At 45.2% G+C, this 23,181-nt stretch overlaps 1 protein-coding gene across 1 annotated transcript in view; it reads left to right on the top strand.

Annotated features, from left to right (window-relative positions):
• caskin1 (CASK interacting protein 1) overlaps nucleotides 1-23,181 on the top strand; it is a 292,667-nt gene that overhangs the window by 201,767 nt on the left and 67,719 nt on the right. Inside the window, exons 3-6 of the mRNA XM_042341142.1 lie at nucleotides 9,517-9,614; nucleotides 14,292-14,437; nucleotides 15,348-15,443; nucleotides 16,154-16,284. Coding sequence (XP_042197076.1) covers nucleotides 9,517-9,614; nucleotides 14,292-14,437; nucleotides 15,348-15,443; nucleotides 16,154-16,284 — 471 coding nt within the window. The remainder of the gene's footprint in view (nucleotides 1-9,516; nucleotides 9,615-14,291; nucleotides 14,438-15,347; nucleotides 15,444-16,153; nucleotides 16,285-23,181) is intronic.

The raw sequence follows: 23,181 nt of genomic DNA, 5'->3' as shown, positions 1-23,181 counted from the left end.
GCCCTTTTAATATATGAACAAAGAATCTGAACAAATAATAGGTTCACAATAAGGATTGTTTTGACGTTCTTTGGTTTAAACCCCAAGTGCTGCTGATCTGTTACCTGGCGAGAAGCAGAATGGGAGTAGGCTGCTTTGATCAGAGCTCTGCTCTGCCCTCCCTCCACTCAATTCTGCATTGTTAACAGCTCAGCCAGCACNAAAAAATTGCAGGGAACCAGGCCTGCATATCGACATGGCGTAAACCCAGCAGCTTGCCGGTGAGCTGTTGTCTCTGTCCTTTTAAACATAATAATAATAATAATAATAATATTCCTTCCATTTGATATAGCACTTTATCATGTCATTCACATGTTTGAAAACGCTTCACAGAATGTATTGTAAAGTGGTTTGACTTATTTTTATGGGTGAAACGCAGCAGCCAATTGCACACAGCAGTGTCCCACAAAAGGTCTTGGAATAAGTGACCAAATGATGTATTTATTTACCAGGTTCCTATTTACTACTAGGTAAACCGAGACATGCGGATTAAGGAAAGTTGCCTAAGGTTTCAGCCCGCCTGAGAATCAAACTGGGTCCTCTCACTTGCGAGGCGAGTGCTCTAGCCTGAGGTTCTGAGATGCTATCCTGCATGGAGGGCGCTATATAAGTGCAAGTTGTTGTTGTAGCCAATATGCTACAAGACTCTATCAAAGATCATAATAGGTGGCTACTCTTTTATCCCGGTGACTTACAAGGCCTGATGAAAGCTTTTCTTTCTCTGTTCTTTCTGTGTGTGGATTTGCAAAGTGAAGTATTTTGCAGGATGTCACAATGATTAAATGATACAGAATGCTCCATCTTTTATTTAAACCAGTCAAGTTTATTACATTTAACCAATAAATGTCACCCATTAACCCGAGTAAATGAATGCTGTGTTATTAGCGCCACATAATGTACCAAAACATTTTATGAAAGTCATCAGGAAATGATTCCAGTGGCTTTCAGTGAGGAGCGGTTGGTAATGAAAGTCTGGAATGGATGTCCCATAAGGAACAGTAAGGACTGTTCCTTATGGGACACTGTTGTGGCACCACTGCTCATTTGCTGAGACTGCGAATGCCTCTTTTTTGGTCATGGTCTGACACATGCGGAAACCCATCACCATGTTTAAGAGTATCCAAACCAAACTGAGAATTCCATGCATCCCACCCAAGCAAGGAAATCCCGGAGATAGATTGTTGGAATGGAATTGTGGTTGTGCTGTCATCAGCATTGTCCTGGAACACTGCGGATCTGCTCAGGAACTGGATTACCGAGAGTATCACAAGAATCACTTGATTCCGACATTCCGTTGTGAAGCATGTCACTTTGGAGCCAGTTTAGCCCCAAGGAGATCACGCTTACCTTCTCCCCACAATGGAAGCGTGTCCCCACTGAGATTCCCGGCCAGGATATGAAACCACATCAGCGGTGGGGGGGAGGGAGAGGGAAATAATTTCACATCAGGAAGGTGTCGTAAAGCGCTTCGCAGGAAAGTGGATTGACCCTGTGTTTTGTGAGTGAATGTGGCAGCCAATTTTGTGCACAGCAATGTCCCACAAACAGCCATAAGGTGAATGGCCAATTTTATTTGGAGATTGTTGGCCAGGACACTGGGAGAAACTTTCTTCTTTTTTCACATAGTGGCGCAGGACCTTTAATGTCCACCTGAACCGGCAGTTGGGACCTCGGTTTAACGTCAGCACCTCCAATAATGCAGCACACTCTCAGCGCTGCATTGGAATGTCATCTTAGACTATATGAGTTCTACGTCCTAAGGTGGGGCTTGAACCCACAACCTCTGACTCAGAGGCGAGAGTGCTACCAGCTGAGGCAGGTTGACACACATAGCCTTTGGATCATAATTGAGTAAGGCAGGTTGTTAACTGTTAAATCAATAACCTGGAGCGTTGCTACATTAATATGCAACTGCATTATACAATACATAGTGTTCTCTTAGTGCTTTTATCAGTGGTCATTTAACTCCCTCGGATGACTAAGGAAGTGAATTTGAGTTCATCATTGGACAAAATTTGCCTACAAATACACAATCACTATACAGTAAATCCCATGAAGCACTTTGAAAAATATTGATGATGTGATAAGGTGCTGTACCAAAGGTAAGGATTATTATTATTATAAAATGGTTTGCTTTTCCACCTCGTTTTACATACAATCTTCCCTCGGGTTTTCCTCTTTTGCCATTTCTGTCTGTTCTTCCACTCCTGATGTTCCCAAGATAAGCAACATTGCCCAAATAAAATTGGCAAGCCCAAAACAAGTCTCCCAAGATTCAAATGCAATGTATATAATTCTACATATTTTTCACAAAAGTCACCTCCTCAGGCAAATCCACCAAAACTGATACTCTTGGCAATCTTGGGCTTTTCCTAACTAGTAATTTTTTTTTTGGTCAGTCGGGTGTTTGACTCATGCGGAAACCCATCACCATGCTTAAGAGTATCCAAACCAAACTGAGAATTCCATGCATCCCACCTACACATGGAAATCCCAGAGATAGATTGTTGGAATGGAATGCGCACTCTCTCCCTGGAGAGACGCATCCTGCTTACCTAATTCTGGAAAGTATTAGGCATAGGTTGGCAAGAGTTAAGGCATGGGACCACAGATGGGGTAACTGCTGGAGTCCAACCAGCAAAAAAAGCATAGCTTGCCATTGATATCATTGTCTGGCAGGTTTTCTTGTTGCTTGTCCAGTTAGGATTACCCTACCCTTTAGGGCTTTGGCTTGCCAGGCTTAACAGGAGCTGAATGGGATGATTCCCTGCCCACAGTGACTGGTCTGTTATTCAAAATCCTGCCAGTATTCTATGTGAACCATTTTGGGACATCCTTCCGGTATGAAAGGTGCGATATAAATATAAATTGTAATAATAATAATAATCCTTGCATTTGATATAGTGCCTTATCACAACTTCGAAACATCCCAAAGCGCTTTACAGAATATACTGTAAAATGAATTGACTGTATATTTTGTGGGTGAAATGTGGCAGCCAATTGAGCACAGCAGCGTCCCACAAAAGAGTCATGGATTGAAGTGACCAATTTTTTTTAAAAAGGAATTATTACCCACGGAAAAGCAATCTGCCAATTGACTAACAACCGGGTTCCTACTTACTACTGAGTAATTGAACAAAGGTCTCTCACTTACAAGGCAACTGATCTAACCACTGAGCTACAGGACTCCACATACTTGCTCATAAACATTCTTAGAATGTCAAACTGATGGAAAAGCAGTGTTCTTGAAGATGTACATGAAAGCAATGGCACCCTTGTGTCAACCTAGAATATCACATGTTCACGTGACATGGCAGTGCTTAGCATTGGTCTAAATCAAATGGATTCCAGCAACATTATTGATTGTTTTTTAAAAAGTTTTTCGAAAGTCTGCAGCCTAAGTAATAATAATAAAAATAATAATCCTTGCATTTGAAATAGCACTTTTTCACGTCTTCTCAACGTCTCAAAGCTCTTCACAGAATAGACTAAAGTGAATTGACTGTATATTTGTGGGCGAAACACGGCAGCCAATTGTGCAATTGGCAATGTCCCACAAACAGTCGTGGATTGAAAATGACCAATTTATTATTTATTTTGTTTTGGAGGGATTATTATTAGACGTGTGGAGTAAGGAAACTTGCCCAAGGTTTCGCCCTCTGCCTGGAATTGAACCCAGGTCTCTCGCTTGCAAAGCGAGTGCTCCAACCACTGAGCTACAGGACTCCAAAAATGGTCTCTGATTTCCCATTAGAGTTAATGGAAGTTCTTAAAATAATTGGTATGTGGAGGGCAGGGTTGACCTATTTTCTGGTCAACAGCAACGTTGGCATTTTTCCAGCAGAATCATTTAGAAGGTACATTACGCAAACAGGCACCCATTGTATGTTGTAACAGTTTGCACTCTGGGAGGTCTGTGATCATCCGCAGAGCCCCAGAAATGGACCTGCTTCCCAAATTTCCCATTTGTATCTATTTTTTCAGAGGTTCCTTATTCCTAGTAATTCATTTCATGGCTGTTTGCAGGATGCAAATTGGTTGCCGCAACCGCCCACAAAATACAGTCACTACATTTTATAATAAATCCCGTGAAGCGCTTTGAGACATCTTTCAGATGTGAAAGGCAACAATTATTATTATTGATAAGAATCTTTCTTAAGTAATAATAATAGTAAAAATTGACTTGATAAAACACCTTATCACATCTTCGAGCCATCTCAAAGCATTGTTAAGTGAGTACATTCCCAGAACAGGACAAACAGGTCCGTTATTGCTGGTAGCTAAATATACCTTTTGCAAAGCTAGTTGACCACTGTTGCACTTTTGCATTGTACCCCATTTGATACTTAATTTAAGGGGTAAGGCAAGGCGGAAGAATTTACTCAGGTTGGTCACCATTACATTTGTATAAGATAGATTTTTATATCATTACGTTTATATAAAGTTGGAAGGATGTTCCAAGGTATTGGACAGTTAAGGAATTGCACCCAAGCTGGGAGTTGGAATCAAGAGGGGGTTCGGAGGTGGTCTGATAGCACGATCAAAGAGGAAAGTCTTGAGACTAGCCTAGAATGAGCCATGGGAGAGAGCGAGATGGAGGGATTCCAGGATGGAGTTTCTGGGGGCAGAAAGGCTGAAGACCAATGGTGAGACGGGCAGGGTGGAGGACATGGAGCAGGCCAGTACCCTCTGAGTGGAGGGAGCGGATAGGTTGGAATGGTGTTAATAAGTCGCAGAGGAAAGTAAATAGATTCAAAAGTTTAACTTTTAAATAAGAGGCATATTATTGACAATATTACTTAATCAACTCAGAGCAATCTTCTCTTCAAGCAACACCCATTTGTCATTACAAGGTGACAAAGGCACTTGTACTAATCATGTCAGTCCAACACTTGCACGGTCATCGAGGGAAATGAAGTGAATAAAAATGATATATAACATCTCGTAATTGGTGTTAAATTGGGCTTTAAAGGTTCCATTAACTTAAAGAAAACGTGAAATTGTTTGTAATTTGATGAATTGACCATGGCGCTGGACAGACACATTACAGAATATTTACTAGATCCAAAAATTAATCAAATTCAACTGCAGAAGTATTTCGGGTGCTGGTTCTATAACAATAATAATTTGTATTTGTGCAGGAAAAATAACCGTCTGGAAACACTTCACACATTATAATTAATTGGAAATAAAAGTGAAGGTTGCTCTTTTGACAAATGCAGAAGCTAATCTGCACCATCGATGTCCCACAAACAATTGTGGGATGAGCAGCTGATTAATTTGACTTTTGGGGTAAATTTGGATTGGGTGTCAGCATGGCTCAGTTGGTAACACTCTCTTCATCTTTTCTTGTGAAGATCATCCTAGCGCATCCTTTTGTACAAGCTTTTATTTTCCCCAAGGATTTTGTAGTAGTTTGCGATCAACCATATATCATACAATTGTGCTTTTGTTTTTACACACAAACACACACACAGTCCATTTGCATTAATCGAAGATTGTTCCTCTCACTTCACTATGCCCTCAGTCAGACTTGACATTTCCTCTACACAAAGCTTGTATTTTGAGATATCAGACAGTCCCTGATGCCTGTCACCACCAGCTAGATTAATCAGTGTTTTCTTATCTAGACAGTATTCCGGGTTTAGTTACATCTTTCCCAAACAATGTTCTTTATCTCACCACCAAATGGTCGACACAGAATTGTCAACATGCTCTTGTGTGCACTTCTATTGATCCATTTTTCTCCTCAATTTTGTCACAATCCACCTCTCCAATCTTTCGGGTGGTACAGTAGCAACAAGGTCAGAAGAGTTTGAGTGCAACATGGATGTTTCTCCATTCTATTGTTTTTAAATGCCTCTATTTGTTTTGTTCATCCTATTATCCATTCCTTTCTGAGCACCATCTGGCCTTGCAGTTGTTCCCAGATGTGTAACATCTATAGCTGGATCGAACTCTCTCTTTCTTTGTTGCTCCCTGGTGTTTATTTTCCCATTGGCCTCGTTGACGTTTTCTGCCCAGTTGATTTCCTACTTTAGCTCTTACTTGGTGATCTCTCAGCCTTTTGTCATCAGAAAAGTTTTGAATTGTACAGCACCCACAACAGTATCCAACACTTTAGCTTTCCACTGTAGTATGATTATCTGGCCTGCATGTAAATTAATTCCCTATTTATACTGTGTTGTCAGCTTCCATTCAATGCCAATGTCGCAGCAAAGCAATACTGAAGGACTGAACTTCCTAATTCCATCTTCATAGTTTATTCTCCACAGACAATTAATGGGGAAATTTCTATGTCCGTTATTCTCTGAGCTCCAAAGGAAGGCAATAAAGCCTTACAGAATATTCACCCATCCCCATATCTACTCTATTCCGGTGGTAGCATTCCCCACACCCAGCCTGAGAAATCACTGGGTCCAGTGGAGTATTTATTTATCCGAATCTGGGATCAGTGCAGATTTGGAGTCCTGTAGTGTATTGATATTGTAGAGCACTTACCTCGCAAGTGAGAGGACCTGGGTTCAATTCCCAGACGGGGCGAAACTTAAGGCAAATGCACACGCCTCTGTTTACCTAGCAATAAGTTGTTAGTCAGTTGGCAGATCGCTTTCCAGTGGTAAGAATCCCTTCAAAGAAAAAGTAATACTAATTTGGTCACTCAATCCACGACTGATTGTTCTGTGCGCAATTGGCTGCCGTGTTTCGCACACACAATATACAGCCAATTCACTTTACAGTATATTCTGTGAAATGCTTCTCAACGACGTAGAGAAGGAAGGAAGTGTGGTATAGACCAGTTGATTTGTAAATACAGCTCATGTCATCGACTGCAGCTGTCATCAATTTCCTTCCTCCTCCCTGCAGTGCTTTGCAAAGCTTGGCAATTGTTGGGTTCCAACTCTCCTGCTGTTTTCTTTACATTTATCAGAACCTTCAGCCTCCCCACACCAGAACATTTTGATTTTGATCTGATGCAATTTCTAAATGGCTACATGTTTTAAAACAGAAAATGGGTTTGATTTCAATGAATTAAGCACCAGTGGCTAATGCGGATTTCCTGCCCATGCGCTTTGTGTAACATCTTATCTGTGTCTAAGTACCTCTGGGGATACACTACAGGCAATTTTCAAAGGCCAGGAACGCAGTTTAACAAGCTGGTCACATTCTCGGCCTCATTTTGATAACAAATACTGGCCGTAGATTGTCTGAGATTTGAGAGAAAATGGCAAATGTACAGGAGTTTACTTTGAAACAGAGCTTTCAGCTGGTATCACCTTGATAAACTAATCAATCCGTGCCTTTTTTTTATATAACACCTTATCACACTGTCTCAAAGCACTTCAGGGGATAGAATGTAAAGTGAAATAGCTGTATATTTTGTGGGTGAGATGCCCACAATGAGTTGGGAAACGTTATGTTGCAAATATATGCTGGCAAGAAATTTATTTTGATTTTGGGGGATTTGGTTTCATAACTGGCATTTGGGGTTTTGGGGGAGGGGGTTCACTAAAATGCACCAGCTGTTATGATTAGCATGTGGTTAAGGTTACGTTAACAGGTGTGCAGGAGCCTTTGTTAAAGTTTGGACTGGATTTGCTCTTCATTTATAGTTAATAATAGTCATCTTTGCAATTGATGATTTATTTTTCCTGTCAGGACGACGCCTCAAAGTACTTCACAGGAATATTTGTGAAGTCTAGTAACTGTTCTGAGGATATTCCTAACGGGTCTTGACAAATGTTTCTTTCAGAAGCAAACAGCTCTTCTCACTTCGCAAAGCTGTGAAAAATGTGCTGTCTAAAACTTCAAAGTAAAGAGCTTTTGTCGTGTTAGGTTTTGCTCTAAACCGAGCCTTCACCTCCCCTCTCGACTCTCTATCCCCTCCTCACTCCCTCCCTTCGCTCCCCTCACCCTGACCATTTCCCCCAATGCTCGGGTCCCAACCCAACTATCCAGCGCCTTGGGATGTCCTCCCGACATGAAAGGCGCTCTATAAATGCAATCTTGTTGTTGTTGTTGCTCAGGTGCAATTTTAGAGTTCCACACGAACAAGTGGATTAACACATGTGCAGTTTAGCACGTATGCAATTTACCCTATGTTCAGACTTTAATAACTTTCTTAGACTGTCCATTGGATGATCTGAGAGCTTTGAGTGGGGGGAGCAAAGCCCAATGTGCTCAGTTGTCACGTTTGTAACTGCGCTTCAGATAAAGTGCTCTGGGACACTGCCCTGCATGAGGGGTGCTATATAAATGTAACTTCTTGTTGCTGCTGTGCTGTTCCTAGTACCATCTTCTGCGGGGATGCGAGGAGGGGGTGGGAAATCACTGCCGAAGTCATTGTGTTTTGCCTTGAATCAGGCAACACGTAAACATGACAGAGATGTGCATCCATGGCCTTTGGCAAACTCTGCCACTCTGTAATTTCATAGGAAGATTGAAGCACTTGGAATTACCACGGTCCAATTTTACAAACCTTCTCATTGCCATGTCACAAAGCTTTGTGAGCAGCGGAGATGGGGATTCAGATTTAGCTGCTGAATTGTAGTCAGAGTTTGTACCAGAATCTCAGCCACATAAGCATTGCTACGGCAATGGGCTTGCTGCAGGGCTGGCACCAATCATCCTGGATGTGCGAGTGTTTAAGGGGACAGTTCAAAGATTCAGAATCAGTTAAAAGAATGCAGAAGAGAGGTCATTGGAAGGGGGAACAATAGCATTCCCCACAGGTGCCATGGATTAATTTGAATGATCGTTACATCCAAGTCTATTCCATTGCTCTTCCTTTTGGGAAAGATGACTGAAAGTGTGAAAAGGTAGGTGCTAAGATGAATGTGTGTCAGGGTAGATGTGGCTATGCTGTCTAGTCTAATCGCCCCTGTGACCTCTCTTATATTTGGAAGCTTTGGTTGCAGATTCAATGGTAAATACTTTGTTTTGTGTACTCACCTATAATGATACATTTGCTCCCTGAAATTTACCCACATCTTAGCTTTAATCATTTTGTCTTGTGGGTAATTCTTAAATGCAGTCTGAATTTGAAAGCCAGTTTCTTTTTAAGAACTGTGGGAAAAACAGCTCCCAAATGAAGAATTAGCTCAATACGTTGACTCTATCCCTTGTACCCTCTCATTCTCAAATTCTGCTTATTTCATTCCCCCACCTCCAATCCATCAACCACCTTCTGGCATTAATTCCTTATTCTAATAATAATGACGTTTCTCCCAGTGTCCTGGCCAACAATCCCCCAATAAAATTGGTCAATAATTTCCTAGTGTGTGAAAATCGTCTGCCGCATTCTTCTACAAAATACGCAGTCGCTACACTTCCCAATAAACGCTGCAACTTGCTTTGAGATGTTTTCGTGACGTGATAAGTGCTGTGTGAAATGGAAGGTTTATTATTGTTGGACTCAGGCAAGGTCACATTTTGATGTTGTATTAACATGTGCTCCCCCACTATCTATCTTTGCAGCTTCTCTGCGCTTCACCATGCATCCCTCAATGGCAACACTGAGCTCATCTCTCTGCTGGTCGAGGCCCAGGCTACGGTCGATATCAAGGACAACAAAGGTAACATAAAAGTTGTGAACTTTCAAACCTTCCGTCAGACGTTTCAGTTGGTTTCTTCACCGTGAGACGAGCCAAGAGCAAAACACTAGCCTTTTTCAGAAATGGCAAATATCAATTGGTGATTTTTGGTTTGCAAAGTCACCATTTTAATGGAACAATTTATATACAGTCAATTCACTTTACAATATATTCTTTGAAGCATTTTGAGGCATCTCAACAACTTAATAAAGCACTATATCAAATGCAGGATTATTATTAGCGATTGATTTATCTTCGTAATCCCTATTCTTTTTTCTGGCTTTGTTTTTACAAGCACAACTTTTGGCCTGAAATTTCTGTTAGGTTTACCCTTTAGGCCGTTTCAGTCTTAAATTGGAAACCCGTTCTTTTAAATAAGTTATCGTTTTCTGTCAAATTACGTGGATTCCAATCTGGTTAACCTTGTACCAGCACTTGAGCCTAATCAAATGCAAGAATTATTATTATTAAGTTACTCTAACACTCCACTTGTACAGATGTCAGCTTTTTGGTAACACTATCAACTCTGGGTCAAAAGGTTGACAATACAAGTTGTCTAGGCTGCTGGAGGAGTACTGCATTATTGGAGGTGCCTTCTATTGATTGAGATATTAAACCGAGGTCCCATCTGCCTATTCAAGTGGACTTTAAAAATTTCATAATACTATCGGAAAGAGAACCAAGTTTCTCCTGGTATCCTCGCTAACAATCCTCCTGATAAGTGGGTCATGACAGTGGTGGAACATTACTGTGTGAAAATTGACTGCTACGTTTACCTACAAATACAGTCAACACACTGAATAACAATTACCAGCAAAGCACTTTTAGACACTTTTAGACATTGACATTATAGGTGCTATATTGAATGCAAGGAATATTCTGTTTCTCCAAGATCACAAACGACATCCTGACCATATGTAACCAGGGCTCCCTCTGCCTCCTCATCCTCCTCGACCTCTCCGCTGCCTTTGACACCGTGGACCATTCAATCCTCCTCCATCGCCTCTCCTCCCACCTCAACCTTCAAGGCTCTGTCCTTGACTGGTTCAGGTCCTACCTTTCACACCGCCTCCACCTCGTCTCTGCAAACGGCTTTTCCTCCAGCACCCGCACCATCTCGTGCAGTGTTTCTCAGGGCTCTGTCCTCAGTCCCCTCCTCTTCACCCACTACATGCTCCCCCTTGGTGACATCATCCGCAGACATGGGGTAAATTTCCACATGTATGTGGACGACACCCAACTCTATTTCTCTGCCTCCAACCTCAACTCCAGCACTACTGGTGTCCTGACCGACTGCCTGTCCGACATCAAGTCCTGGACGATGGCCAACTTTCTCCAACTCAACGTCAGCAAGACAGAGACCCTCCTGATTGGCTCACACCAGCGTCTCCGCACCTCGGGCGTTGGCAGCATCAGCCTCCACGGCTGCACACACAACCTCACTGAGCCAATCAGGAACCTGGGGGTCTTGTTTGACCCTGAATTGTCCTTTCTCCCACACATCCGCACCATGACTGGCACTGCCTACCAACACCTCCGCAACATTGCCAGACTCCGTCACTGCCTCACCCCTCAGGCTGCCGAAACCCTCACCCACACATTCGTCACCTCAAGGCTCGATTACGGGAACTCCCTCCTCATCGGCCTTCCCATCTCTTCCCTTCACAAGCTGCAGATCATCCAAAACTCTGCAGCTCGTGTACTCTCACGCACCAGGCTCCGTGACCCCATCACTCCCACCCTCGCCCGACTCCACTGGCTCCCCATCCTCCAGAGGATCGAGTTCAAGATCCTCATCCTCACCTTTAAGGCCATCCATGGCCTCGCCCCCTCCTACCTCTCTGATCTGCGGACTCTCTACCAACCTGCCCGTTCCCTCTGTTAAGCGGGCTCCGGCCTGCTCCATGTCTCCTGCCCGACCCGCCCTACCATCGGTGGCCGGGCTTTCAGCCTCACTGCCCCCACACTCTGGACCTCCATCCCACGGTCCCGTCGCCTCACTTCCTCCCTCGCCTCCTTCAAGGCTGGTCCCAAGACCCTTCTCTTCGACCGTGCCTTTGGTCTCCCTCCCACCTCTCTCACTTCCGTCACCCCTACACCACCTCTCCCCCTTGCTCGGGTCCCGACTCCTGACTGTTCAGCGCTTTGGGACGTCCTCCCGACGTGAAAGGCGCTCTATAAATGTCATTTTGTTGTTGTTGTTCATATAAAAATTCAATTCTTTCACATGTTTCTTTCAAAAGTTATTCCCAGAGTCAGTTGCACTCAGGTCAATGAGATTGTGGAGCTTTGATAATTAAGAGCTCCTAGCAATAGAAACTCTGACCTCAGTGTATTAAGTAGAAATTGGTAATTGTCGGGTTTTCCAANTTTTTCCAAGTAGAGAAAGATGAAGTTGCCTTGTTAAATATTTTGTTTCACTTTTTTTAATAATTTTGAACCAAACAAATGGGTTTGTTTGACATCCAAGGTCATCAGATCAGGTCCCACAAACATCAAGTTAATGGCTGCTGCCTACACATAGCGCACACACATAGCGGGCAAGAATTCATGTCCACGGTGACTTTAAGACCTGGAATTCGGCCAATTTTGCATTTGCAAAGATGGTTGAAAAATCAGTTCAAAAAGTAAATCAAGCATGATATTATCCGTCGAAATTTTAAAATAAATAAAACTTGGAAAACAGCAAACCTGAGTATAAGACGTAATTACTCTGCAGTAAAGCAGAGTAATTTTGTAAACAGACAGCAAGAAGGAAGTAGAAGCCAGTTTAATTCATCCACTGAGAAGCTGGTCCCTAATGGGATTATACACAATGCTTAAGAATTAAATACCGTATGTGTTACACACTACAACCTGCCAGGAAGAGCGCCACATAAACCCTGATGACATTTGTATATTTGCACAGAGTTGCTAGGAGATGCAATCAGGTTAATTCAATATTCAGAAGAGGAAATTAATCACTCGCTGAAAAATACCTTTATAAATTTAACGTTTCCATGCGCTCAGGCCTCCACCACAGGAGGCCATTTTCTGAATTGCTATTTTAACCTTCGTAGTTCTAAATTCCAGCATTTCTCTCCCTCCCTCCACTTGATTAACTCATGTCTGCATTTCTATTCCCTAAATTAAACATAAAACAAATGACAACTTGCGTTTATATGGTGCTCTTCATGTGGGGTTGTGTTTGAGAGCTCTGAACACAAAATACAATGTTTTTTTTCCAATTTGATTTACTCCTGAAACTTTCATAATTTGATAATATATCTTGAGATTTTTCAAACTGGGGATTATTTCCTATTGATTTATTTTTGTTGGACTTGTAGCTCCAACTCCCGAAAGGAGAGATATTATTTATGACCTATAACAATATTAAAATGTTATAAGGAATAAAATCTTATGAGACTTTTATTTTGTGAAGATTTTTTTTCAAATACGTTTCTCCTCCAATTTATACCCCTTGGCCCTGTAGATCCTCCTCTCCTGAAAAGCAGCTGATTTCCCTTTTCTTCCACTGGGGAAGAGGTCAAGAGGTGCCAGGCACTATCTAGTGACTCAGCCTAGTGCTCACTAATCGGGCCACAGTGGTGGCAGTAAGTGTTAGTTGGTTACTTGACTGAGGCATAAGTGACACAGCCTAGGCTGCCTTTACCATATCTCAGGGGTAATAATCTCTCAAAAAATAAAAATTGGTCATTGAATCCACGAGTATTTATGGGAAATTGCTGAGTGTAATTGGCTGATGGTTTTTTCCCACAAAATACACTGTCAATCCACTTTACAATATATTTTGTGAAGAGCTTTGTGATGTCTTAATGATGTGATAAGGCTCTATATCAAATGCAAGCATCATTATTATTAACTGATGTCCGCATTCTTGCACAGTCTGGATACTGAGCACAGGAGCGAAATCATAGCTGATTTGCCCCATCCCTAAACTAGGGATAGTGAGGCTAATCTTAGCTGATTCCCACAAAATATACAGTCAATTCACTTTATAGTATATTCTGTGAAGTGCTTTGAGATGTCTCGAAGATATGATATGCTATATCAAATGCAAGGATTACTATTATTATTCCTCAGATGAGATCAGTAACTCAATAGAGACCAAAACATTATCATGTGTATTGTGCACTGAGCAGTGTCTTTTACTCACTAGGCCATCAGGGAAATACAAAGGGAGATTAAAACAGGATCAGTGGTGAAAACCTGCTAGCATATATCGTTTGCTCTCTTTAACAACAAAGTGACATTTACAGAGCGCCTTTCACGTCGGAAGGACGTCCCAAAGCGCTGAACATTCAGGTGTCGGGGCCCAACCATGGGGGAGGGGTGGTGTAGGGGTGTGGGAAGGCAGAGAAGTGGGAGGGAGACCAAAGGCACGGTCAAAGAGAAGGGTCTTGAGACCGGCCTTGAAGGAGGCGAGGCGACGGGACCGTGGGATGGAGTTCCAGAGTGTGGGGGCAGAGAGGCTGAAAGCCCGGCCACCGATGGTAGGGTGGGTCGGGCAGGAGACATGGAGCAGACCGGAGCCCGCTGAACGGAGGGAGCGCCCAGGCTCGTAGGGAGTCAGCAAGTTAGAGAGGTAGGAGGGGGCAAGGCCATGAATGGCCTTGAAAGCCTTGAAAGTTTAATCCTCTCTTCATCTCTTGAATCTAGCGATGAGGCCACTTCACTATGCAGCCTGGCAGGGGAAGGTCGAGCCGATGAAAATGCTCCTAAAAGCGGGATCAACTGTCAATACGCAGTCGGATGAAGGCCAGATCCCACTGCACCTGTCTGCCCAGCACGGACACTATGATGTGGTGAGAGAAGCCGTTTTCTCTGCAAAGCTTCTGTCTCCCTTTGGCGTGGGCTGTTATAAATGAACTGAATGACATGGCCTGAATTCTCTCCCCAAAGACAGACACGTCTATAATTGGGTTGCATGCACGAGGACTTTATATGGCTACAAGTACAACCTCTGTTTGACTTTTAGGCCAGCAACGTGCCTGTGGACAAAAGCAATGCAACTCTAATTCAGTTAATGTCCGTTTGTGTCTTGTGTCTTGCCTTGCATCCAATTGTCCTCTTAAGGATTATGACCCTAAGGTAGGCATGGGAGACATGGGACTGAATCCATTTAAAAATGAGAAATGTAAGAGAGCAATAGATTGTTGTAAATGTTCCATCGGAGGCCTTGTCCCTTAACCTGACAGCTATATTACTTTGAAATCGCACATGAAAATCAGAAATCTAGCTTAAGCGCCTATTATTATTATTATGATTCAAAGTGGAGAACACTGCCAAGATTGAAGAGCAGAGAGAAATCAAGTAGAAGGTCTTAGAGATTAACAATGTTAGAAATTGTAGGCAGGAGAGATGAAGGGGTTGGAGAGTTCCAGTTTTGAGGTTGCGGGACAGAATGAGTGTGAGTTGGAGATGAAGTTATGAATTGTGTAATAACAAACAATTGATACTGTGTGTTGGAATGATATGCTTGTTGGCTTAGTCTTGGCTCTTGGACCTTCTACTGTAACTTTTCTGTAACTAACTTTTCCTGTTGCTCCTTAGCCATGTCAGATAGGGCAGGTAAAAGAAGTTGAGGTACAGATCAGCCATGATTTAATAGAATGATAGAACAGGCTCTAGGGGCTGAATGGCTTACTCCTGTTCCTATTTTCCTATGACGAGGCCCTGGGCTAAGGTCCAATGTGCTTTCTTTCTTCCTGCTAGTCTGAGATGCTTCTGCAGCACCAGTCAAACCCATGCATAGTGGACATTGCTGGAAAGACTCCCTTGGACCTGGCTTGTGAATTCGGCAGAGTTGGGGTAAGTTTCTAGATAAAGCTACTATGTTCAATCACTTTTGTTTGGAAGAGGTTTCTGGTTTGAATAACGTGGAGTTATGACTGATGTTAAGGTTTTCCGGTTAGGTTTCTGAACGCTTGTTAGTTCCATTAATGGTCAAGTGGACACTCACTGTCCGAGACCCAGCATCTCCACCAAATTCTCAGAATCTCTTGCATCGTTCTGAGTTTACAGGGTGTTCACAAAGTCCTGTTACCTTCATGTTTCTTTTTTTAACAGTGCACTGACCAACAAACACATGAAGAATGATGATAATTGTATTTAGAAGTACTTAATTGTATTCTGTACAAGTGCTTAATTGTATTCAGACGTTTAGATGATCAGTGTGAGTGAGCGCCATCATTTTCATGGCAGATAGTAAATAAAAATTCAAAGAAAGAAAAAAACACATAGAAGTAGCAGGACTTTATGAACACTCTGTACATTGCCTCTGTTGGCTTTGAGAAGTTCACCCTACCTAAAAGGGGTTGTTTAAGCAAGGGACTATGAGAGTTATTAAGTGGTATGATGAAAGGGTGGAAATTAAAATATCTGCCAAGATGCAATAAAGTGGTGTAACAGGCTTGATGAGCAGAATGGCCTCCTCCTCTTTCTATTTATCTGTGTTAAGCTCAGGTTACTGTGATTGTGGTTGCTTGCTGATTTCAGCACTAACTGAATATCATGTTCAGGTGGTTCAGCTGCTGTTAAGCAGTAACATGTGTGCAGCCCTGCTGGAAGCGAAGCCAGGAGATATCACTGATCCCAACAGTACCAGCCCTCTTCACCTGGCTGCCAAGAATGGCCATATCGACATTATAAGGTAATAGACACACTCCCTTACTCTGACAATACAATACCCCACAGTAACTACTGCACAATTACTTCTTGTTGCTTTTGCTGTGATGGTCAATGGCACAAGAGACACTCAAGGTGATGTACCAGGCAATGGAATATTGGATCAGAATTGAATTGATTCTCCGTGGTGGTCTCAGGGGTCTGGTCGCTGAACCAGGCAAGTCCGCTGTACTCTAGATCATTGTTGACAGCAGACCAGCCAGCCTGGCTCATCAGCAGAGCAGACAAGTCACTAGGGTTAAGAATTTATCCTAGTTGGATAGGGAATTCACTGAGCAATAAAAAAGTTTAATGGTCCCGATGGCCTCTTCTTGTATTGTTGTACTGTAATGTCTGTGAGATAGTAAAAGAGAAAGGATTTGGGGGTCCATTTATTAACCTTTCATTGAGGGTATCATGTGTGGTCAACAAAACTAATCCAGTACTGGGACACACCTCAGGAGCATTTGATATGATTATATTTTGAAACAAGTTATTTTTTACCCAGTATAACTCATTAGATCAGGCACCTTTAGAGTGTGGTGTGTGACACTGGCACTCTGCCTCCAAAAATATGTTGATGCAATGGAAACAGGTCAGAGAAAAGCAGCGAGGACACAAAAACTCTGTGAAGCACTTTAACACCTTGTGATGTTATAGGGTCTTTGTCAAATGTAAAGGTTTGTTTTTCTTTCTGATTATATCTCCTCCATCCAGAAGGAAATTGCCTTTATATTAAGGATGTCACAGTTTTAAGGCTAAATAGCTCAACTAACTGAGTGTCACGCCGGTATTGCTGCCGTTACGCTGCTCCCATTCCCTGTTGAACTGCGAACAGCACCATCAAACTCAGTGTGACGTGTGGCTGGTGAATTGTTACCCAACATAATTGTTGACAACAGTCCCTCTGCTCTGTGATCACTGACTAAATGTAACAATGTGCTGTAAACTGACTTTGAACTGAGCTGCAAGTGTGGAGTTAGCTGGTATCTGGGCTGGCTTTGTCTTTCCATGTTCAAAAAATTATCCTAAGGCCATGTTGTTGAGCTCTCTCAGAGGCACAGTTGATGGAACTGATTACAGACCTGAGCCATACAAACTCAGAAGATACCAGGTTCTATTCACACCTGGACAATGAGAGAGCATTACTTGTACATAGCAAGAGTGAAAGGAGGAAGGGAGAGGGTATCAGGGAATATTTGATTTGGAAACAATACAGAGCATGTTGTTTTTCACTCTCAAAATCAGGATTGTATTCCCATTATAGAATAAAAAAGATCCATCGTTTATGGATGCCATTGACTATCGAAAGGTCTAGGGCAAAGCCTATAACTGGAATTAATAATAACATCAATAATCCTTGCACTTGATGTAGCACCTTATCACGTTGTTGAGATATTTCAAAGCACTTTACAGGATATACCGTAAAGTGGATAGACTGCGTATTTTGTGAGTGAAACTCGGCAGCTAGTGTCCCTCAAACAGCCATGGAGTGTGTGACCAATTTTAATTGGGGGACTGTTGGCCAGGACGCCAGGAGAACCTTCTCTTTTCGAATAGTGTCATGGAATCATTAACTTCCACCTGAAAAGGCAGACTGGACCTGCTTTAAGATCTCACCTGAAGGACAGCACCTCCGTCAACGCAACACAAAACTCAGCACTGCATTGGAGTGTCACCTTAGACTATGTGACTCCAAGTCCTGATGTGGGGTTTGGGAGACAGGGAGCGGCGCCAGGACAGTGCGGGGAGGAGCTGGGCCTACCTCTCAGGTATTTAACCTCGACGCGGGAGGGAGTCCAGCCAGACAGGGAGTGGCGGCAGGGAGTGCAGCACGGGGTGTGCAGCGTGTGGGGCTGAGGAGGGAACGGGTGTGGGCGGAGCGGGGGAACCGCTGACGTCATAGTTGTAGTTTTCAGAAGTGTGCGCGCAACTAAAAAAAAATAAAAAAATCCTCCGTGCCCCCCCCCCCCCCCCCAGGGCTCAGAGCCCACCATGGTCCTGTTAGGTTGGCTGCCCCAGCCCATGGGATAATGTGTCCATCCACCTGACCGCTCACTCCCGGTCCCCGCGTGCGCAATATGGCTGCCGCTATGACCCGAGCCCCCTCCCTCCCTCCTCTCTACCCCCAAACCCTCCCCCCTCTGCATCTCTCCCGCTCTCTCCTCTCTCTCCGTCCCTCTCGCCTTCTATCCCCACTTGACCCTCCCACAACCTCCCTCTGTTCCAGCCTGGGAATCCTCCGCCGGGCTCACCGTGGCACTCGGCGTTGGCTGTCCAGCAGCAGCCACACCGACTGCCCCATTCCTCACCACTCTCGCTACCCAACCCGGACACAGACCCGGGAAGCCAACCTCTCCTCCCTCATCCCCATTTCCCCCACCCCTGCCTCACAACCTGGACCCCCCTCCCTCCCCACACACCCTTCTGTCAACCGCTCCATCCACATCGGACTACAAAATGTCCGCTCCCTCTGTAACAAGGCCCTGGTCATCAACGATCTCATCCTTGATGAGAGCGTTGACATCATGGCCTTAACGGAAACCTGGCTCACCCCAGGCGACACCTTCCCCCTCACGGAGGCCACACCACCCGGCTACACCTCCCACCACATCCCTCGCCCCAACCGCCGTGGCGGTGGTGTTGCCCTTATCTCAAGGACACCACTTGCCCTATCCCCCTACTCCTCTGGCTCTTTCCCCTCTTTTGAGCACCTCACCCTCTCCCACCCCTCCTTCCTCTCACTTAAAATCCTCCTCCTCTACCGGCCCCTAAAACCTCTCCCACCTTCATCTCCAATATTTCAACACTTCTTACATCTCTCTGCCTCTGCTCTGATCGCCTCATCATCCTGGGCGACTTTAACCTGCACTTCACCCCCTCCTGCTCCATCTCCTCAGATTTCTCTTCCCTGCTCTCCTCGCTCAACCTCTCCCTCCACATCAACTCCCCCACTCACAGTCACGGCCACCCACTCGACTTGGTGATCACCCGGGGCCTCAGTGTCTCGGATGTCACTATTACCGACAAGGCCATCTCCGACCACCACTTCATCTCCTTCACCACCTCCACCCCCCTCCCCACCTCCACCAGACCCACCACCATCTTCTACCCCCCTGGAAGAAGTTACCCCCACAATCCCTAACCGCTGCCTTGGAGTCCTCTGAACTCCTCTCCCTCTGGCCTTCAACCCTCACTGACCCCTCTTCTGCTCTCACCCTCCTCCACAACACCCTCTCCTCCACACTCGATACTCTTGCCCCATCACCTCCCGTACTGTCTCCTACTCTCGCTCCTCCCCCTGGTTCACCACCCACCTCCGCTCACTGAAGAGCCAGGTGCGGGCCGCTGAACGCACCTGTGTCAAATCTGGCCTAACGGTCCACCGACAAATCTGGCTGAACCTCCTCAAAATCTACCGCTCCACTCCAGGATAATCCTGGAGGCGAAGAACAACCCCAGGCTACTGTTCTCTACCACATCCCAACTCCTCCGTCCCCCCCGCCACCCCGCGCAGGTCATCTCCTCCAACCTTCACTGCGAGGAGATGCTGGATTTCCTTGAATCCAAGATCAAGGGAATCCGCTCCGCGGTCACTTCCCCTCCAACATCCCCCCACCCCCTCCCTCCCACACTCCGACTCCTACCCATCCTCCCCTACACACCTTCGTACCCGTTTCCCCACCCTCTGTCACCAAACTCATCCTATCCCTGAAACCCACCACCTGCTCCCTTGACCCCATCCCCACTCCACTCCTTATCTCCCAGCTCCACCTCCTTGCCCCACATATCACAGACATCGTCAACCTGTCCCTCTCCTCTGGCTCTGTTCCCATTCCCTTAAAAACTGCCACCATCACTCCCACCTTGAAAAAACCCTCCCTTGATGCGTCGCAGCTATCAAGCTACCGGCCCATCTCCAACCTCCCCTTCCTGTCCAAGGTCCTGGAACGAGTTGTCGCCTCCCAACTGCGCTCTTTCCTCTCCAACCATTCACTATTCGAACCCCTTCAATCGGGTTTCCGTGCTGCCCATAGCACAGAAACTGCCCTGGTCAACCAATGACATCCTGATCATCTGTGACCAGGGCTCCCTCTGCCTCCTCGTCCTCCTCGACCTATTGGCAGCATTCGATATGGTCGACCACGCTATCCTCCTCCACCGCTTGTCCTCCCACCTAAACCTTCAAGGCCCTGTCCTTGAGTGGTTTAGGTCGTACCTCTCCCACCGTCTTCACTTTGTCTCCACAAATGGTTTATACTGTCTCGTGTGGTGTCCCTCAGGGCTCTGTCCTCGGTCCCCTCCTCTTCACCCTCTATATGCTCCCCCTTGGTGACATCATCCGCAGACATGGGGTTAACTTCCACATGTATGCGGATGACACCCAACTCTACCTTTCCTCCTCTACCCTCAACTCCACGACCCCCGATGTCCTGACAGCTGCCTGTCCGACATCGAGTCCTGGACGAGAGACAACTTTCTTCAGCTCAACGTGCGCAAAACTGAGGCCCTCCTGATTGGCTCACGTCAGCGCCTCCGCACCTCAGGCGCTGACAGCATCAGCATCCAAGGCTGCACTCTCCACCTCTCAAAGCCATCAGGAACCTCGGGGTTCTGTTCGACCCTGAGCTGTCCTTTCTCCCTCATATCCGCGCCACAACTGGCACCGCCTTCCATCACCTCCGGAATGTCGCCAGACTACGGCACTACCTCACCCCTCACGCTGCTGAAACTCTGGTCCACGTCTTTATCACCTCAAGGCTGGACTATGGGAACTCTCTCCTCGCCGGCCTTCCCGCACCTCCCTCCACACTGCAGGTCATTCAGAACTCTGCAGCTCGTGTACTGTCCCGCACCAGGCTTTGCGACCACATCACACCCACCCTCGCTCGCCTCCACTGGCTCCCCATCCCCCAGAGGATCGAATTCAAGATCCTCACCCTCACCTACAAGGCCATTCACGGCCTCGCTCCCTCCTACCTCTCCGACCTACTATCCCCCTACCTACCTGCCCGTACCCTCCGTTCCTCTGGCTCCGGTCTGCTCCACATCCCCCGCCCCAACCGCCCTACCATCGGTGGCCGGGCCTTCAGCCTCTCAGCCCCGAGGCTCTGGAACTCTATCCCCCAGTGCCTTCGCCGCCTCCTCCCTTTCCTCCTTCAAGGCCGGTCTCAAGACCTTTCTCTTTGACCGTGCCTTCAGCTCCCCTCTCGATTCTCTACCCCCTCCTCACTCCCTCCCTTCCCTCCCCTCACCCTGACCATTTCCCCCCTGCTCGGGTCCTGACCCAACTGTACAGCGCCTTGGGACGTCCTCCCGACGTGAAAGGCGCTCAATAAATGGAATCTTGTTGTTGTTGTTTGAACCCACAACCTTCTGACTCAGAGCCGAGAGTGCTATTACTGCACCAATCTTATTACTAAAAGGCAGAGGTCTGCTAGGATTATGCCCGTAGAGGAGGCAGCGATTAAACCATTAATAGCAATTTGTAGATGCCCCGAGACCACCTGAACTGGAATGGCTACTCTACATTAGGATAGCAATCTTCACCTTTAATTCAGAACATTGGCAGCCTGTGAAAATATTTCTCAGCACAATCCTGGGTCTATAGGAGAAGCAGTGCAAAAACTTGAAAGTGATGTTCACATTTCATTGCCAAGAGGCGTGTAATACACTCATTGCCTTGACAGCGTGAATTAAGATGCGCTGAGAATCCTAATGAATGATCACAGCATTTTTGACTGCGAGGGTTTGTAGCCGAGTGCTGAGAAGATGAGTCTGATTGGATGAATAAAACATCAGCCAGGTGCTGCAGTCTTCAAAATCTTCAGTTGTGAAGATTCCCTCCTCACATCGCTGGTGAACGTGACATTCACATTGTGAAAGCTCACATCTGTTCAAGTGATGAGTATGTATATAACCTGAACCCGTGTAGATCAGTTAATCGGTTTAAATGTTGTGTTTGCATGTCATCTGTATCAGATATATCGGACAGACTAATAAAGAGGTGCATCCAGGGATACAGCTCAGAACGTGTTTCTGGATGAAATGTGGAAAAATGTTTTTCTTTCCCGCATGACACAGTTTTGAGTCCCTCCCTTGAGCTTGTTGTGTCTACCTCAAATTTACCTGACCTCCAGTCTGATCACATTCCTTACAGTGTGACATTTCAGTCTCCAACTCTGTCTGTGATTTCTGGAAGATATTAACGATCCGTGCATTTGATGTAGTGCCTTTCAGTCAGAAAGAGTCTCAAAATGCTTCACAATATTCAGTATAAGTTTAGTGACTGTATTTTGTGGACGAACACAGCAGCCAATTGATGCACGATAATGATCTACAATCAGCTGTAAAGTGAGTAACCAATTTTTATTTGGGGGATTGTTGGCTAGGACACCAGGAGAGACTCCTTTCTCTTTTCGAATAATGCCATGGGACACCAGTTCAGCTGAACCAGCAGACGGTACCTCCATTTCATGTCTCTTGCAAAGGACAGCAGATGCAATGAGACAGTGCACCCCCAGAACTACACTGGAGTGTTAGCCTAGACTATGTGAGTTCCAAGTCGCGGCTTGAACCCAAAACCTTCTGACTCAGAGGCTAGTTGCTATATAATGAGACAGGCTGACACTTTGTGATGTAGTAGATGGGATCTCACTAAGCTCTAGTATTCATAGAATCATAGAATTATACAGCCAGAAGGAGGCCATTCGGCCCATCATGCCTGTGCCAGCTCTTTGAAAAGAACTTCCAAATCAATCCCACTCCCCCGCGCTCTCCCCATAGCTCTGCAAACTTGTCCTCCCCAAATAATTATCTACTTCTCTCTTAAAAGTTGTTATAGAATCAGCTTCCACCGATTTTCAGGCAATGCATTCCAGAT

The sequence above is a fragment of the Callorhinchus milii genome, unplaced genomic scaffold, assembly GCF_018977255.1.
Source record: "Callorhinchus milii isolate IMCB2004 unplaced genomic scaffold, IMCB_Cmil_1.0 Scaffold16, whole genome shotgun sequence".
Classification (NCBI taxonomy): domain Eukaryota; kingdom Metazoa; phylum Chordata; class Chondrichthyes; order Chimaeriformes; family Callorhinchidae; genus Callorhinchus; species Callorhinchus milii.
The sequence above is the reverse complement of the archived record's forward strand: the minus strand, read 5'-3'. Positions and strand labels throughout refer to the sequence as shown.